The 20135-nt window shown below is 46.2% G+C and overlaps 1 protein-coding gene across 1 annotated transcript in view; it reads left to right on the forward strand.

Moving 5' to 3' along the window:
* Nucleotides 1–20135, forward strand: part of LOC119098459 (neural cell adhesion molecule 1) — a 40025-nt gene that overhangs the window by 11167 nt on the left and 8723 nt on the right. The window contains exons 5-6 of the mRNA XM_037221384.1: nt 199–332; nt 8137–8296. Of these exons, the coding sequence (XP_037077279.1) occupies nt 199–332; nt 8137–8296 (294 nt within the window). The remainder of the gene's footprint in view (nt 1–198; nt 333–8136; nt 8297–20135) is intronic.

The following is a 20135-nucleotide window of genomic DNA, read 5'->3' on the forward strand; positions in this document are numbered from 1 at the left end:
ATGTGCTGTATTTCAAGCAGCTTTCTATGCATTGCTGTGTAATATGGAGACCGACGACACACGTCTAACTTCTCTGCAACTCTTGTGGTATTTCCCGATGCCAATGAGGCCACGCCGCGCGCGTACATGTATGTACATACGTGCGAGCTGCCGTGTCGTGGGTATGGGACGAGGACAAGTTATCCGCTGGTGTTTCAGACGCGCCGGTTGTGACGTTGCAGCTGCAGACACCACACCAGGGCAGGGAGTCGATCGCCGAGGGTGATGACGTCACGCTGACCTGCCAGGTCAGCGCCGACCCGCCGGCGCACAGCATCGAGTGGAAGCTGAACGTGAGTGGGTCGAGTGTTGCACGCCTCTCGGGAGAGCTCGGGAGATCTCGGCAGGTTCTCGGGTCCCCCATAGCTCCGCGCTCTCGGGCCATTCGGACACGCGCTCCGCAGGGGTCGCTCACGCGGAGAGGGATCCATGGCACTGCCCCTAATTGGCTGCGGGGCATGGGGTGAGGACGTAATTGGCCAGACATAAACAAATTTCACGGCTGATTGGCTGCGGCGCAAACCGCTGTTTTCTCCGTATCCGTGATGTCAGGTCGCGAAGACAGAGCTGCGCCGTTCGCCACATGACAATCTATGCTTATTTTAGCCTGAATTACAACAGTTGAGAGTCGAAGCCGAGTCCAGGAAGCTTCATCAATTGCGGGCAATGCAAGCCTGAGCATCTAATACCAGGAACTGTTATCAGTTGCTGAAAATCGAGCTTGGCTTATAAACTGGTTTTAGGTTCCTAGCAATAAGGGACAATGACCAATAGAATTATATATAGTATTCGTCTATATTTGTGTGTGTGTGCGTGTGCTTAGCTTATCATAACCTTAATGTTTGATCAAGCGATCTGTATGCCTATTAAGTCATTTAGGGGCTAACATTCCAAACATGACTTGCCACTTAACAGTGACGTGACGGAGCGCTGCGACGTGAACGTGAGAACGGGGACTGACACCGTCAGCTACCTGACGCTGCACAGCACGCAGCATCAAGTGATCAGTGACGACCATGCCGTGGTCATTATAAGAATTCAGTTTTTGCCCGTTTCCGATGGTGTGCGGCCATTCTGTTACGGTGCTTTGTTACCGGATCATAGACGACGGTGAATTAACGCTGCGCCAGTTGGGGTTACTGGAATGCGTGGGAGTTGGTGGTCGTTAGCAGCGGACCTAAGCTGACCATAGCATACATTTAAACCGAGACATTTCTCGAAACATTTCCCGAGGCATTCTTCTGCGATACGTGTCTCGCGGAAGAACTGCCGTTCCTAATTTCGGTACCAGGGTCCTAATGTGAACGGATGTGCTGACAACAAGCCACACTCAATATCCCCAACATCAAACATCCGTCGGTGCCTCTTACGACGACCGCAATCCCCGGCGCAATCGGCACGCGTGCGCGGGAGGCCGGGCAGACGGGGCCGGTCGGACGGGGACGGACCGGCCGGCCGGCCGCGCCGCGTCATCTGCGTGCACTGCAGTCAGCAGGCGGCGGCCGTTCGTCAGCGTAGTTGTCCGAGCCATCATCACGGTGGCGTCGTCGTCTCGCGGCCCTAATGATGGTCGTCGGCAGCAGGCGTTCCCCCGGGCGCCGATATTGCGCCGGGCCGCGATCCGCGGCGGCGACGCCGGGTTGTCACCCCTCCCTGCCCCCGCTCCCGCCCGCCCCCTCTTCCTCATGCTCCCCTCCCCCTGCCACACGTGGGTTGTGCGACCGCGATCTAGCGCGGAACGGCGCCGGTTTTGATGGGCCGAGCTGCAGGTTTTATTGCTGGTGATACCGGCGGGGGATGGGGCGCTGAAATGGTAAGAGTCACAAACCGGATTGGTTTGATTGAAACCGGTATGTGGAAAGTGTGACGGGATTTGGATGCTGCTTTTAGTCTTGCCACAGCTTGTGTCGCTTTAATTAATTATCCCGTCGTTGAATTAAACCACACCACTCTAAGTAAACTACACTATGATTGGCAACACCTGGTAGCACTGGCTAGCCATGCCCGGTCGCCCGTGGCTCGCGAACACCACACAGGCGATCGATGAACTTCTCCTTCTATCGCCAGCTATCGTCTGCCCCATGCTGAGCTCGTCGTGCGCTGGCGCCATCTTTTATAGGCCAACTTAACGGCTGGACGCCGTCGTTTTTAGCGGAAGCGGCGTCAGTGCTTTTCAACAGACTTCCGCCCGGCGATGGTGGCTCGGTGGTCTGGCGACCAGAGGCCAGAAGGCAGAGGGATGGTCTGGCGGCCAGAGGCCAAAAGGCAGAGGAATGGTCTGGTGGCCAGAGGCCAAAAGGCAGAGGTATGGTCTGGCGCCGCGGCCGACAGCTCAGAAGGCGCCCAGACGCGTGGCGTAGACTGCGGCAGTATGCATGGCGGAGGAAAAAGAACAGAAGTGCTCGTGGATGGGACTCCCCCTGCTTCGTAGAGGGAAATGTCAAACGTTGGTAGGAGAATGGGAAAGAATGTAACTAGAAGAGCCAAAGAAAAGGATGGCAAGGGTCCGGGATGGGGGTGGGGGTGGGGGGGAAGGTTCCAAAATGCGACTAAGCGTGCAACTAAAAACATTCTGTTTACCTTCTCAAACCAGTGATGCCACTTTGTAGTATTGCTGCATGGGGATAACAATGTTTCGAACGGCTCTCTTCTCACTTACCCAACGCAAGCCATACAGTCGGGCCTCTGTGGACAACAGGCGAAAATTATCATGGCCCACGAATATAAATCCACTAGTAGGGGGTCAACTTGACACCCCCCCAAAGGTTTTTCCAGAATGGTTTCAGAACGGCGCGGCGTAGCCGCGCCAAATTTTGCATAACTATAAACAATTGAATAACGGATCGTTTGGCATAAAACATTTAAATGTAACTTGTAAAGTCGCTGACCTATGGCAAGTTGAAGTCAGACCATGGTTTCAGCGAACGCATTTCTAGGGGAATCCTTCAATCTGATTCAACAACGGGGTGTTAGACAAAGCCATACATCTCTGAGATGCTTTCTTAGGCAACACAACAGCTGAACGAGCAAATTACATTGACTTAAGGTCAGGTATGAAGGTCACACCAAGGTCAACACCAACCTGTTTTGTTACTCTAGGGCTTGCTGTATCGGATAGTTTCTGGTGCTCATTTCGAGGGTATTGATAGCAGGAACCGCATTATGCATATTTCATTGACTACTTAGAGGTCAGGATGGGTCAATGATCTAAAATGACCCAGGTCAACATTTTGTTTTAGGAATATGCTGCCTAGCGTAATCTTTGTCGCTTAGTCAAATGCAGAACTCAAAGCAGTCTTGTATGATTTTGGTCACCCTGACCTTAAAAAGGTCAAACAAGTTCACTAACCTTGAATGAGAATGCGACCTTTTGCTTAGAAACGGTTATATAGGTTTTGGTGTACTTTGAAGACCAACCTGGAACTTTACCTTGCTTGACCTTTTTTGACTCGAAGGTCATGACCTAGGAATATGAAACTTTGATATGAGTGAGTTCACGTACAGGTCAACACACCCTGTAAATTTGATGTCTGTAGCTTTCTTAGTTCCCGAGATCTCAGGGAGGGGTATCAAATTGACCCCACCCTAGCGAAGGGTATCTAGGCGGCCACCCTGGCGCGTGTTAAAGTTAATTGCAAACAGTAGAAGGCGAGCTGGTTCGCTCTGCAAGCGCGTTGTGCTTCTTCACGCGCCAGAACGGCAGCGAGTAGGCGGATCTGTTGAGTATAATCAACACGAGCCCACTGGTGCGCCGCGTGACGCAAACGCGTGACCCAAACGTGACCCAGTGACCATAGGTTGTTGCCATGCCCGTGACGGGGGCCGAGGGTCACAGAATGTATCGTATCATAATCCGCTGATGATTACAAGGGTACAAAAATGTAGGTAATGAAAATGTTAGCATCTACATCAGGTAGTGCATTTTACATGTGTGATTGTATACAGAGAGAGAGAGAGAGAGAGAGAGAGAGAGAGAGAGAGAGAGAGAGAGAGAGAGAGAGAGAGAGAGAGAGAGAGAGAGAGAGAGAGAGAGAGAGAGAGAGAGAGAGAGAGAGAGAGAGAGGAGAGAGAGAGAGAGAGAGAGAGAGAGAGAGAGACGAGAGAGAGATGAGAGAGAGAGAGAGAGAGAGAGAGAGAGAGAGAGAGAGATATATATATATATACATATATATATATATATATATATATATATATATATATATATATATATATATATATATATATATGCATGTACATGCCTGATATTGATTGCGAGAAAGAACGTAAACCACGTGGACTATACTTGAAATGTGAAAAAAATTAATTTTATCGGCCTGCCCTCGCTACGTAGAAGCTAATATATTTGTAACCCTTGATTGTAGACCCATGCAATTTCCAATAGCAAGAGGTACGAGGCTTTAAACCCTGTGATGTGAAAATATTAAGAGCCTTGCATGCCCACCTTTTGATAAGGTAAATGCTTCCTTCGTCGCAGCCTTAACGCCACCTCACCTCCTCCGTTCGCCTAGCATAGGAATCGAACCACGAAAATGCTGTAGAAAACGTGTCGGGACAGGATCCAAGCTTCAAAATAGCACGGTGTCAAAGCAATACGGCTTACAGATTCTGATAGAGGAGAAAACGGACAACGATGTCGGCAAAATTATGAGCCGATGTGTGCAAACGAGTACCAGCAGGGGTGCAAATGCTGCGTGAGTGCAAATGAACTCCAGAAAGAAAAATCCTTGACGGTTGTGCCGCATCGCATTGAATTTGTATTTGTTTTGTGGTTTGTTGCATTTAGAGTTATACTGCAACGGTTGCTAAAAGATCTGGTTCCAGGTGACAATTTAGATGGTTTCGAATTTTGTTAATGACAGAAAAATCACTTTTCTCACCTCTGAGCACTAGCTCCGGTGCGCAAACCATGCAGAGTCGTCAGTTTTGGGAAACGTTTCAGCATTGGTGTCAAATCTCAGTAACGCGGGTAGATGAAGACGTGAAACTGACTGCAAGGCGCAGACAACAGCATCAGCTACAGCTCACCACCGTTTGTCCTCACCGCCTGATGCACGGGTGCGCCAGGAATCAATGGGAGATCGGCGAAGGATATTGTTTCCGAAACTGATCTCGAATACGGGACACTGCATTCCAAAGAGGGAGGGAGCGGATCATGAAAGTTGTATAGTCTTGGGGCCATGTGTATTATCACAAATTTGCACACAGGATATGCACATTTTTCGCCAATGTTTGATAAAAGTAGGTCAAACCGCAATTCATTTTAGATTCACCGATCTCATCGATTACAATTTCAAACCCGACTAAACACGCGTACACTAATTTTAGAGACAATACTATTGATATCGATACGGGGCACGCATCTGCCACAGTAGTCGGCCTTCAGCTTTATTCTCATCAAAAACAGATTTCCAAAACATTTATTATACCCATTGGTACAGGTTACAGATGGTGACTGACACCCATGGCTTATGTTTTGAATAACTAGCATAGTAGTAACTGACGGATCTCATATATGCCACCGCCGCATTCGTTCCGCGCCGCGAGAGACCAACTGGTACTTTGGCGCTTGTTCACATCCATATCAATGCGACCAAAATTTTGATAATGCGTGGGGGGGGGAGGGGAGGAGGTCGTACATGCCCGCCCCTTTAAGACATTCCTGGTCTGGCTTCAGTGGCTCGCGTTTTAGTGTAATCATGATCAGTACATTGTGGTAATTGATAAATAGACTGTTTGCTATAATCTTGATATTGCGGTCCAGCATAAGGCGCCGCTGGGATGTGCACCGCCCTCTGCAGCATTTGCACCTGGCGTTTATTTTGTATTTCGCCGGGTGTATACAGATGCATCCGACTCTGTCACATAAGCCATGATCTATCCGGGAGCTAAGAATTATGTTTCTGAGTCTCGGAAACAGCTTTCTAACCGTGCCCGGTAAATTAACCAATTGTAACTGATCTAAAATGGTTCATTTGGTGATCAATAAAGTATGTTCTGGAAAAAAGATGTGTGAAATTAGGTTAGGTAACAGAGTTACAAACTATTCAGAGGAGGCTTGAGGTCTTACCTTCATGTGGATTCAGTCCCAATTTTGCTTTCTTTTTGGCTACATTAATGCAACTCTTTGCTCTGTTTGACCGGATGCCCACTAATTCAGTCGCATTCTAGTAAGGCACACAAAGTAAGCATGAAACGTTATGTTATGCCAAATATCAAGCCATATCAAATTTTATTTAATTCATGGCACTTGAATGAATGTAGCTGACACCTTTCCAACTCAGGAAATGTTCTATGCCATATCAAACGGAAAAAACTGAAAACCTTGTTCAATTGCAGGGCCTGATCCTGAGTTAAATTGACCTTAAGCTGCCGTGACCTTTAATCATTTTCTTTTTTGGAACTATGGTGTTATCCTGAAGCGGAAGACCACATTTGGCTTGGCATCGAGTACAAAGCTATGCAATCAATATTATGTGTGCTAGTAGAGGGCACTGAAGTAATTCAAGGATTTTCATAGTTTCCCATATATTTTGCGTGACCCGTTACGTCATCAATCATGTGAAAATATCGACTAAAGACTCCAAGTCATGTCTGCCCAGAGCACGGACGATTGCTGTTGGAATTCGTCCAATACCACCATAGCATACTGGCATGCCAGGGAATCATTTTTAACCTGTACCCCGGGAGCGGAGATGACGAAAAACCATTGCTGGTGCCAAATCAACTTCTTGTCATGACACTTTTGGTGACCGAGCTTGCAATTCTGTCACCTAGACTCTCCGAAACACGTTCGCAACTGTATGTTAAAGGCATTAGCAGATATCTAGTGTCCTTGATGGAGACAGGTGTGACTGGCATGGAAGGTGCATGATGATGTGCTTGAATTTCTGTCTTAATTCGCCCATTGCCAACTTAAAGTCATGAAATGACATCTTAGCCGTATGCAATAGGCCATGGCAGTCTACGAGTGTGACACCCTCAAATAAACAACACAGCTTAGGAATCCTAGTGAACAAGTAGAGGCTGAGCGACTGCGAACTGCCGGGTCCACCTTATGGGTTCAACAGTATGCATGGCAGTGTCAATTTGTAACGCTATCCGTGAATTGTCGTCAACTAAACATATTCCACTGAAATCTTGTGAGACTCCAAATGCAAACACATCAGTTTCCTTATCAAATTCAGCCGACGGCAGCGGAGGAAGTGTGATTGGATCGGATTCCGGCCATGAAACCTTGATCTACCATTCCGCCCTGTGATAAAGGCGTGAGCTGTTTTACCGATACCGGCGGTTGAAACATGACGCCAACTATATCTTCACCACGGCGTAGGTCTATGCTTGTCATTCCTGGCATGGAGTCAATATCCCTCTCTGTTTCTTGCGATGCTTTAGAGAGAACAATGCCGCCATACACATGCTACACATCTGCTGTTCGTCCTCACAAGCCCACTCTTCTACCCCGGGAAGTCACCGCTGTCATGTGCCCCACCACCGCTCCGCAGTTGCTATCTTCGGTGGCACAGACGTGCTTATGCGAGGTTGTCCGAACATTAGGCAAGGTTGGGAGGGTGATACCATTTTGAAGTCAATTCTTTCCATGGGTAATAATAAGGTGATGCTTAACTTTCGCGAAACAGCAACTACCTTCACCAGGGCGGTGCCCTTTACCTATGCGTTTACCTCATCTTTATACCCCTGATCTTGCCTCACCGGTCTTCTCCCTTCCTCGTTGCTATATACCATGATGTCGTCATCGCTGAAAAGAACAAAGTCAAGAAAGCCGCACGCTTGTGAGTGCGCCTGGACGCCAAAGTCGATCTGAAAGATCCATGCACCGTCGCCGGTTCATCGATAACGAGGTGAGCGGGTATTGAGCGCGATCCATTGTAGTGGCACCATCGGCGTCCAATTAGCGAAGGCCGCACCGGTCCTCCTGCGACTCGGCCCGTCACTCCTGCCTGACTGGCCCGGCACTCCTCTGGCCGACACTCCAGTCCGGTGAGTCGGAGCGGTCTCTCCTGTCCTCTAGTCGTCGGACGTCCATGTCCGCCAGAGGCGGACCACGCCTCACAGCTCTGACCCCGCTCCACCCGACAGGAGCGGCCCCTGAACCGCAGCTCTCTGACCGGCACGGAGGTCACCAACGGGTCTCTGACCCTGCGTCGGGTCACGGTGCGCGACGTGGGCTTCTACACGTGCGAGGCACTTAGCAGTGAGGGCAGAGGGCGCAGCAACGCCCTCTACCTGCCCGTCAGACGTGAGTAGCCGGCGCAGTGCGCCAGTGGAGGTCACGCCCGCGTCTGGTGTGGCCAGAGCGAGGGGGGGGGGGGGGGGCGGGGGAGAGACCATGGCTCAAGCAGGCGGGAATGCCTGCATGTGATAGGCGGTGATACACAGTGAAGACAAGTAAAGGCAGTCTGAGGGGTGGGAATGAGGGCGATGTAGGGCTTCGGTTATACAAAGAAATGTTTCGCGGTCAGTTCGAGTGTATGATGGTATATCGAGGCATATATATTGTATATTGTTATCGCTGAAGGTTCTCTCACATTAAGCTGTCGCACCTGTGCATGTGGTTGTTCCAAACAACTCAACCATGATAAATCGTGCACTGACATTTGATGTGCAAGCACATGTGCACATATTGGTAGCATAGCAGTAAGGGTGCACGTGAACGCACGGTGATAATATTAAAAAAGCCTACCACTCCGCGATGGGCAAAAACCTGACGCTGCCGCGTTCACCGTGCGTCAGCGCACCATCCAGTCAGTTGTGTGGTTATAGTCAGCAGCAAAAACGGTATCACGGGCAAACGGCAAACGGCAAACTTGACAAACGGCAAATTTTGCTACGGCAAAAACTCCTTTCGACAGAAGTACTGCGACAGTACATTACTTCTGCTGCAAAAATAACACAAATTTCACTTGTATGCGGAATAACTCCTGCTTCAAAGACTTATACCCGACGTGAGTGCTGCATGGCAACATTTATACTTCAAATACTTTTACACTTCATTACGCCTACTGCAGAAGTTATAGTCTTTACTTTACTTCTTTTACTTCTACTTTACCCATGCATGACATTACTGTTGCTTCAAAAACTCACACGACATGGATTACTACACGACAAAACCCTAACTACAAAAATATATACCTGCCATTTCTTTTAAAGCAAAGGCTAGTGTAGTTTTTATTTATATGCGGCACTACTTCAACTCCAACGAGTTATAGGTGACATAAGTACTACACAACAAAACCTGAAAGATAATAAGACTGTTGTAAAAGCCTATGTTCGCCACTTTGTCCGCTGTAAGGAATGTACAGTCTTTACTTGCTAGTAATTTCACTCCTTCGGTCAAAATGCATATGCCGCATTTGTGCGGTAAAATACACGCCCTAATCGAAAAATTACAGCCATCAGTACCCTAACCTATAGGTTAACACGCGCTCGGGTGGGGGGTCAAACTGACCCCCCGAAAGGCTTTTCCAGAATGGTTTCTGAACGGCGCGGAGCAGTTGGGCCAAACTTTGTACAGCTGTAGACAATTTAATAGTGGATCGTTTGAAACCAAACATTTAGATCTACCTTGTAAGGTCGCTGATTTATGGCAGGTCAAAGTAAGGCCATGGTTTCAGCTAAATCAATTTCTAGGGAATCGTTCAATCTGATAAAACAACTGAGTGTTTGACGAAGACATACATCTCTGAGATGCTTTCTTAGGCACCAAAAATGTTGAATGGGCAAATAGCGTTGACCTAAGGTCAGGTATGAAGGTCAGATCAAGACCAAAGCCAACCTGGTTTGTTACTCTAGGGCTTGCTGTATGTGATAATTTCTTGTGCTCGTTTCTAATTTATTGACGACAGAAACCGCATTACACATCCTCCATGGACTTCTTAGGGTCAGAACAGGTCACTAACCTAAAACAACTCGGTTGACATTTTATTTTAGGAACATACTACGTAGCGTAATCTTTGTCGCTTATTTAAGTGCAAAACTCAGAGCAGTCTTGCACGATTTTGGCCACCATGACCTTGAAGGTCAAGAAAAGTCACTGAACTCAAAGGGATTGTAACCTTTTGCTTAAAAACAGTTGCCTAGGTTGTGGGGGCACTTCGGAGACCAACCTGAAATTTGACCTTGTTCGACCTTATTTGACCTGAAGGTCATTGTTTAGAAGGCTCAAACTTTAATCTAAGTGAGTTCACGTACAAGTCAAGACACCCTGTAAATTTGGAGTATCTAGCTTTCTTAGTTCCCCAGATATCAGGAGAGTCAAATTGACCCCCACCCCCACCCGAGCAAAGGGTATCTAGCCGGCCAACCGGGCGCGTGTTAAGCTTCACCAGAATTCTGGAAAGGTCGAACACATGGGATTACTTTGCCGGGTGAAATCAGACTGCAGGTAACTGCTCAACGATACCGATACATCATCGCTGCTCTTAATATTGCGATGGACAGTTCCACGACGGCAATAGTTCCACGCGGCATTTTTTCTACTGAAAAAAAACGCATGGGCACTTTCGTAGTGTTGCAAGAGACATTTGGGGCTAAGTAGGAAAAAACGGTCAAACCTGCTCCGAAATACATGAAACGGCGTTCACCCCAAATGGGGCATGTCTTCCTATCACAGATGAGGGGCGGATGACGTCACCAACTGGATACGAAACTTCACTACTGGCTTGGTGTTCACTGACACGCGACATTACCTCTACTCTAAAACTTATACCCTTCGTTGCTATTTTGCCACCAGAACCACAATCTTCCCTCATATGCCAAACATTTGAAATCGACAAAATCACGGGACGTAATGCATAGATAACTTTTCTGATCAGCACCACAATCATTTCCTTGTTGCATTGTTCAGTTTGGGTTCTCTCCTAAGCTGTGAACTTACCCTGAACCCCTGCTAGGTGCCCACCAATTTGGCACTCCACGGCAAGCGTTAGCAGTAGAAGTAAAGACTATATATGTCGCGTATGCGTAAAGGCTTTACACGACGCTGTTGCAGTAAACGTCGTGATCATTATGCATTTTTCAGGCGTAGGTTTTGTCGTGTAGCACTTATGTCGTATACGACTCCTTGCACTAGAAGTAAAGAATGACTATAGGTGTTTGCAGTAGAAGTAAAAAATGGCTGTGGGTGTTGGCAGTAGAAGTAAAAAATGATCGTATACGTGCGTGCTTGCAGAAGAAGTAAGCATTAGTTTAACGAGCATAAGTTTTCGCAGCGTGAGTTTTTTTGCGTAGCACTAATGTGGTGCATAAGTATGGGCAGTAAAAGTAAGGCCGTAGCATTCCTGTCGGTATAGCTTTTTTGTAGCCCTAATATTTTGAAATCGCAGTCAACAAACGACGGCCGTCCTTTGTACTTCTTGTTCGAAGCACTGCGGACGAGAATACTGTCTCGGTTTATCAAAGATATTCTCCTTTCATTTGCTTGGAAGTGAATGGCAAGCATATAAGCTACCTTCACTCAACTGCTGGCGAGGCTGCATTATCCCTGGGCCCGCCTGTTTTCGCTATGGCTAAATTTGTTTGCTCTCAGCGATGAGGCATGTGTGCAAGAAAAAAAAGAATTGGCGACCCAGAAACTCAGGCACTTTGCGGAGGGAATCTGCTGGATCCTCTGCGGCACAGATGCACATAGCTGTATGGCATGTTGCAACGCGCACCCAAGCGTAACGCCGGCAACACATATTCCGACATGCAATGTGTGACACAGCCGGAGCCGGCACGGGCAGGCTGCCCTGCGGCCGGCTCGCCCCGGCGTGGGGCTGTTTTTCGTTTGGCCGCCGGTCGCTTGGTCGGCAGGCGGCGCGTCCGGCGCCATTTTTTACCCGGTACGTTACAGGTGTGTAATTTATCGCCGCTTATCACGTCGACAGTCGAGTGGGGCGCTTTGTTTTTCCGAGCGGAGCCTGACGGACGGGCTGCGGCCACGCGGCGTCCGGTAACGCCCCCCGCCGCGCCCCGCGGCGCTCCGTGCCCACCGCGCTGCGGCGCTTAGCGGGCGGCATGCTCAGCGGACGTGCCCCGGCTCCCAGGGCGCTCCGCAGCGGCAGCAGGGGTGAAAAAGCACCTTTTCTGTCACCGACGACGTTTGGAGCCGTCTTAATTGTCACCTGGAGTCAAATCTTTCAGAAACCGTTGCAATATAACTCTTCGTGGATAAACCACAAAAACAAAGGCAAATGAAATGCAATGTGGCAAAGCCATCGAACATTTTCGTTTCGGGATTTTCAGTACTTAAGTATCATAAGTATCATTCACTGTCCATCAAATGCTGAATGGTGGTTGAGACTAAATGAATAAAATCATTAAATAAAGGCATACTTAACATAACAAGCCTACAGGCTTGCAGTTATGTATTCAGTTGAGAGAAGAGGGATTGTGCCTTCGAACCAGGGATCAAGTTGTCTATTTTGTCAGTTATATCCATAACTTTTCATTAATCATGCCTTTTAAGTTTCAACCTCGCGAAATCAGTTTTGAGAAACTACGCTCCCGCTCCCAATTGTGAAAAGAAAACACTTCAAATCTGGGAAGAAAACTGATTTAAGTACATTAGGAGGCAGGTTCAGCCATTTTTCTTCCCGCACTTCCTTCTCTCTCCCTCACACCGACGTATTCCGCAAAACTCAACCATGTGTCCCTAGGTTTCCCGATGAAGTTGTTTTAAAAGCACCTGGAGACAATATCACTTTTGTTTTTGTGGTGTCATCGTACCATTAGTCGGAAGCATTGGTGACCTTCTCTATCTTTACATAATCATTACCGGTGCAGAACTCACACTTTCTGACATCCTCCCAACTATGTGGAGCAAAATATATGCAAAATCGATATTAACAGATACGAATAACAAGTTTGATTACCTCTAGCACCTTCACTTAGCCGATGCAGCCTGCACTTTTCTCTGATAAGAAATACAAGGAATACAGTAAAGAATACAATCAGCGGTGTAACTATGACATAGCTTGATAAAACAACACTGCACATCCAAATACTTTCAATTTAGTGGTACGAACTCACACAACAGAAGTATATTAGTTCAATGGATGACACCTAGTTATCAATAATATAAAAATGTAAAGGTCAATTAACATCTGCTTCTTTTCACTTGCATGCTCATACGGTGTTCAAGAAGTTGTTAAATTCTTAGCTCTGGAAAATGAATTTAGAACCTGTGAACTCATAGCTCAGGGAATTAGCACGCAGTCATGCTTAGCAATAAATCGTGAGCGACAGCTGACACTATAGCCGGCTTATTCATCACGGTTTTATTTCTTGCCAAGCCGTTCAGAAACTACTGAATCGCTGCTCAGGGGTGACAAAAGCTTCAATGCATTATAAAGAGAATTACAAGCGAATCTGATTTTCCGGATATGGGCGGTTACAAAAACTGACACTCCTGCAAGCTAGTTGGTGACAAATTGTGAAAATGAAAAAAAAATTCAACAGACCAGACCATGTTACAACGCACCATCCCAGCTGGACAAAACTCAAAGCCTAGTGTTGTTCTGTATTCGCTTACGCTTGCAGCGTGAGCATGTGTAGAGCACATGTCGAAACGTTGACGTTTCGCTATACGGGCAAGTTGACCCAAAAAGATGCTGCCAAACGTGGTAGCTGCTATCAGGATAGTTTTAAGCACGTGACAAAAGTATAGTGCAAACTGCTATATCAGTGCTGACATCGCAGATCAGTGGTGACAGTGCTTTTCCAATGTCCCTCAGATCAGTGCTTTGCACGGATTTTTCAACCAAGATTCCCTTCACATATTAAAGAGTATGCAATGCCAAATAACTAGGGTTATTAATAGTAGCAAGAATCGTGTCTGGCCACAGCATCTTGCAATGAATGCGATCAGCGTGGTACACAGCGTTTGTAAAGCGTCCTGCTATTTGAAACAGTTGGGCGCCAATGCTCGCCGCGCAGTAATGCGTTGGGCTGTGGGCTACTGTTGGTTTTTATGTCGTAAGGAGCTGACTGGCTGGAAGAACGTATGTAACTCCGAGATTTCAAGGTAATAGCTTTAAAAATCTCTGCCAGTCTAGGAGGATTGCTGTTTGTGGATACCTGAGCTGTAGCGTCTGAGACAAACGTAAGACGTTGGAGTGACACATGTCAGGGATTCACCCGAGGCCTCCTGCTGCTGAAAGGAACAGGGCTTTGGGGTGAGTTGCCGAGCATCGCTGGTGTAGGTCTCATTACCCGTCACACCTCAGACTTAGCGCGCTGATCGGTGGAAAGGCGTGAGATAAAACGCCTGTAATTTTCTTTATAATGCATATAAAGCCTTTGTCACCCCTGAGCGGAGATTCAGTAGAGCTTGTGGAAGGCTTGGCAAGAAATGAAAGCGTGATGAAGAACCCGGCTATAGTTTCAGCTGTCGCTCACGCTTTATTGCTAAGCGTGACTGCATGCTAATTCCCTGAGCGGTGAGCACACAGGTTCTAAATTCACTTTGCGGAGCTAAGAATTTAAGCACTTTTTAAATGTCGCATAAGCATGCAAGTGAAAAGAAGCAGATGTTAATGGACCTTTTCACTTTTAAATTATTGATAACTGGGGTTCATCCATTAAACTAATCTACTTCTGTTGTGTGAGTTCATACCACTGAATTGAAAAGTACGTGGATTTGCAGTGTTGTTTTATCAAGCTATGTCATATTCACACAGCAAATTATGTCCTTTATTGCATTCTTTGTTTTCCTTACATTTCTTACCAGGGAAAAGTGCGGGCTGCAGCGGCTTTGGATAAAACGCACGCGTTTGTAATCCAGCACGATTTAATTTATGGACACCGTGGGTCTGGCATTTCTGGAATCCATGATGAATCAACCAAAAGCTTTCGCCGCTGATGGTAACATTGTCATGTCAACCACATTCCAAGCGTTCGAATTCCACTCAATTCCTCTTTAAAGCAATGTTCTATAGCAGACCGCGGCATTTAAAGGCCAATCCGTTCGCCAGTTTGAGTGCTGATCGCTGATTGCAGCACTCAAGACTCTCCCATAAATAACAACACAATAGAGCCGCTTATCGTCGCGCGCGGCGCGTGACGCTGCGACGGCATGCTCCCCGTTCTGGTCATTGGTCTGAAGTGACCGATGGCGCAATGACACGCACCAAAGTAACGTCGGTCGCATGGTAGGCCGCGCCGCAGCTCTCCCCTGCTCGGCGGGTCAGCCGACCCTGCGCTGTACGTGGCGGCCGCATTGAAAATGCGAGGCATGTGTGTTTAGTTTAGATTTGTGTTAGACATATAGTTAGGACAAATGTTGACTACTGACATTGCGCAGAATGCTATATACATCTATATGTATATATATGTATATATATATATATATATATATATATATATATATATATATATATTTGGTGTCTATATATATATATATATATATATATATATATATATATATATATATTTGTATGACAGCACTTGTCCTTCGGCCATTTTGCTGAGTGCACGGCAACAGAGTGAAAATTTTGAGCACAAGTTACGTGTTGTGCTATATAATACAGAAGTCTGAGTAGTGGCTCAAGCAGGGAACTAGAATCGCTTTTGAACTAGGGTGGGAGTCAACAATTTCATCGCAAAAAGACCGTGCGGGAAAGAAAAAATCCATTCACAAAAGACGGAATTTATGAGCTCGTGACGGATGCTTCAGTTAACAAAGACATCTATTTCAAGTTGGCATGGACGTAATATCAGAAACCTGACAAAAATATTTCGTTTTTTAACATCTTTGGCCATAAAAGTGAAACAGAACACGTTAACACGCGCTCGGGGGGGGGGGGCGGGCAAATTGACTCCCGAGGGCTTTTCCCCGAATGGTTTTTGAACGGCGCGGCGCAGCCGCGCCACATTTTGCATTCCTGTAGAAAATTACATAGCAGATCGTTTGACGTGCAAATTTTAGATGTACCTTGTAAGGTCGCTGACCTATGACAGGTCAAAGCCAGCCCATGGTTTCAGCGAAGGCAATTTCCAGGGAATCGTTCAATCTGATACAACAACGGAGTGTTTGACGAAGACATACATATCTGAGATGCTTTCTTAGGCACCGCAAATATTGAATGAACAAATTACGCTGACCTAAGGTCAGGTATGATGGTCAGACCGAGGTCAAAACCAACCTGATTTATTACTCTTGGGGCTGCTGTATGGGATAGTTTCTGATGCTCATTTCGAATTTATTGACAGCAGGAACCGCCCTATACATTTTCAATTGACTTCTTGGAGGTCAGAACAGGTCATTGATCTAAGACGACCCGGGTCGGACGTTTTGTTTTAGGAGCATACTGCCTAGCGTAATCTTTGTCACTTATTCAAATGAAAACGCAGAGCAGTGTTGTGTCATTTTGGTCACCATAACCTTCAAATGGTCAAACAAGGTCAATGACCTCAAGTAGGCTTGTGACCTTTTGCTTAGAGACATTTACCTGGGTTCTGGGGGCGCTTCGGAGACCAACCTGGAATGTGACCTGGTTTGACCTTATTCGACCTGAAGGTCATGACCTAGGAAGCTAAAACCTTAAATTAAGTGAGTTCACGCATAGGTCAAGACACCCGGTAAATTTGGTGTCTCTTCTAGCTTTCTTAGTTCCCGAGATCCCAGAGCAAGGAGGTTCAAGTTGACCCCCCCCCCCCCCCCCCACCACACACACATGCCCGAGCGAAGGGTATCTAGCCAGCCAACCGGGCGCGTGTTAAAGCATAGCAATTCATGACAGTATTATGAGCATAACAAAACACTAACACCAATAATTTGATGTTGCACTTTTCAGTTCCCTTCCACAGCACTTTTAAAACAAAGCAAAGCAAAGGAATTCAATAGCAATATAACAACAGAAAATTCAACAAGCATAAAACACTCAAACAAAAAAAAACATTGGACTCCTGTACATCAGCCCATCACCAGTTCAAACACAATGGACATACCTCTGGCTTCTGTTGAGCTGGGGTCAGGGAAAACAAACATTTTGTCACTGTTTCTTACAAAATGCCAATGCTTATTTCCATGGAAGTAGCCTATGACTAACCTAAAGAGGCCTCACATCATCGCATCCTGTATAACCTGTTTGTATCACAGCAGCAGTTGTGAGTTACTGATTCTTGCACAACTCCTATTGTCACATGCCATGCATTTGACCAACTTAACCTAAATTAGAGTAGCCCATATGATGAACATCATCTCAACTCACCTATCTGTTGACAGCAGCACTTGCGATAAAAACATGATATTTAAAGTTAGTTTTTGGCTGGTTTCAACTTGCAGTTTTATTCAGTTCATTTGTGCATGCTTGCTGACATCAGACAAAGTTGACAACACGCAAATCAAAACACTTTAAATCACTTTGAACAACTTATTTTGATTGTCATGGTTAGCCTATGTCAAGGGCAATAATGGGTATGCCCCGCAAAACAATCCCTCTTCTCCAAAAATAACGCAACTTTTAGATGACCATGCCAGTATTGCTGCTTGCCTTTTCAGCAGCAGGAAATACATCCATTTGGGCTTGTTTATTCATATTTAATGACAAAGTTTGAGATGTTGGCTTCACATTTTAAATGGGGTGGTCTGACTATTCGTTGCATAGCAATATTTAACTCATATTATAATTGCTATGCAGCTTAGAGTACCCCCGCGTTAAAAAATATAATGCACATATATAGTACAGTCATTTGCCGTTCAGCAAACCATGACAGCTATAGAAAACATGTGGTTAAAGCAGCCATGAGGGACCACTTTAAGAAATTTGAGGCAAATAACCAGGGTGGCATCGTAATTTGTCTTATGGTAAAACTCGATGCACTAAAACAGAAAATGGTTAGCTCTGGTTGCCAATCATTGTTAAAAGCAGGTAAGGTAAGCAATTACTTGGTCGACAGGAGACTTACCGGCTTCTTCCTGCTACCCCAAAAACAAAAATTCAGTACCTTTTGCATGGTCTGCTGGCAGACAGAGTCATCGGACTCACCTCCCAAATATAAATATCAATCATGCCCACCAACCTTCGAGATTAAAATGTGAAAGAAGTAAGAGGTGCGCATGATAAACACCTCCACAGGGCGGAATTTCGCCATCGAACACTTCTGTATTAGCTGCGTCAGGTCTGTACCAAGGCTCTATATGGTAACACATTCTAATGCTGCCATACAGAGGCAGCATTGGGCAAGGCCACGTTAAGCCTTACCAGGTAGCCTAGTAAGTCAGGCACTCGAAAAGCTTAGATTTGTTCTTATTGAGCACCGCCATTAACCAAGAAAACAGTTAACCGAAGGTTTAAGAGGGCAAAAATGGCGGTACAAATAAGTTCCGTGCTTCAAATTGTCTCCTTCATTCCCTGTGAATTGTTCACGTTTGGGTGCATATCAAACATGTTTGGGCGGCTGGCGAATTTATCCAATTTATGTATGAAATGCGTACAAGCTTGCAGTTGGAGCATCTTGCAGAGAAATTGGTCAACATTTTGAGCAGCAGATGGTACCAGCAGATGGCAGTCAAAAAGGAAAGAAGAACAAAGTGGCATCACACTGGAATGATACCAGGAAAAACAAAAGTAGCTAAATAAATATAAATACTGGTACTTTTCTCGCAAAATTTTGTTATCAGCTGATTGGACTTAAAATATGTTAACATAAGTGCTCAAGTGGCGATATTCATCTTGTAAATTTAATTGAGAAGACATTTCTTGAACTTTTCACTCCCGCATTTCGGGAGTTATGCAATTTAGTAGTCAGGTGTCCTCGGGGAAAAAAGAAATACGTGCAGTAAAATTCTCAACCAGGCCTTGCTCCTGTTTGCACCAAGCTCTGCTTTTGTGGGGTGGTGGTGACCCAACAAAGGGGATGCGTGAAAACCTTGCATTTGGCACACAGCTGCGGATTGTGATGCATTTTGTAAACAAATCAAACTTAATGCGTTCAAGCGGCTGGAGTCGCTGGGGTTCTTGGGCTTTGAGGTACCTGGCGCCCTTGCTCTGTGCATACATAGACATGATTCAGATGTAGGTGAGGACATAGCCATAGGTGTCCAGGCTCTGTGGAGTCTCGTTTATGCTTGGTGGCTTCAAGTGAGCTCGCTTTTGGATGACATCTGAAAACCTCCGAAAGGGAAATAGGGGCTTGGCATGTGCGCTTAGACAATGTCAGGCAGGGGTGCAAAAATTCACATAAAAGATGGAGAAAAGGAGTAAAAAATTCCTCCTGTTGCTTTACACCTTAAGTCGGCACTTCTAGGACACTGTTTACAGGTCGTTCGGCGATTTACAGCTTCCTTTCCGGACGCCGTTATGCAACGCAGCTTCCACGACTACGCTAATTTGAATTGTGTGCCAACTTTTCTTGCCTGCTTAACTGAGAAATCGAGATTGAACAAACTTTAGTCCGTGTGACAGTCGGCCATGATTGTCTACTCAACCAATGTAGCTGCCTGTCATTGAACGGATGTTTCACATTTCTATGAGGATTTGAGCTGAAATAGCCATTCTGAAGATCCTTCAGTACTGTTCACAACCCTGCCTTTCTTAAGACCAAAACCCCTCTAGCTTCTGAGCTACAGACCTGCGAAGGTGTGACAACTTTTTCGTTCGGACTTATTCAAGGTCATTCAGACGTGCATGATGTCATATCAAAGTCATTCGAATAGTGCTACGCTACAGGCCTGGCGGTGTTCAAGGCCAGGAAGAGTATTATTGTCCAGCCATTCAGATATGGCGTCAGTGAGCGCGATTTCCAAAGATAGTGGGCGTCAGCTGGCTCCCAAAAAATGTTGAGCAGGCTGCGCGAGATTCAATCACGAAACACTCCTTGTGCCGCATGAAGTTGGACATAGTTTCTGCATTTTCTAGTTATTACGGAAATAATGCTTCGAATCGAATAACTTCAGAATAACGCTATAAACGAGCACATACATGTAGTGAACAATAATTCAAATATAAATACATAAGAACACCACGAAAAAGGGCAAAAGCACGAGTACATCATGATATTTGCTCGGCGAACACTTCCAGTCCATGCTCCCAACTCTCGACGAGTTCAAAGTGCTACAAGAAAGTAGCAATTTCTCACGGCTTGTTTGGCAGTAC

This window comes from Pollicipes pollicipes, unplaced genomic scaffold, assembly GCF_011947565.3.
Source record: "Pollicipes pollicipes isolate AB1234 unplaced genomic scaffold, Ppol_2.1 Scaffold_2555;HRSCAF=2994_pilon_pilon_pilon, whole genome shotgun sequence".
Lineage (NCBI taxonomy): Eukaryota > Metazoa > Arthropoda > Thecostraca > Pollicipedomorpha > Pollicipedidae > Pollicipes > Pollicipes pollicipes.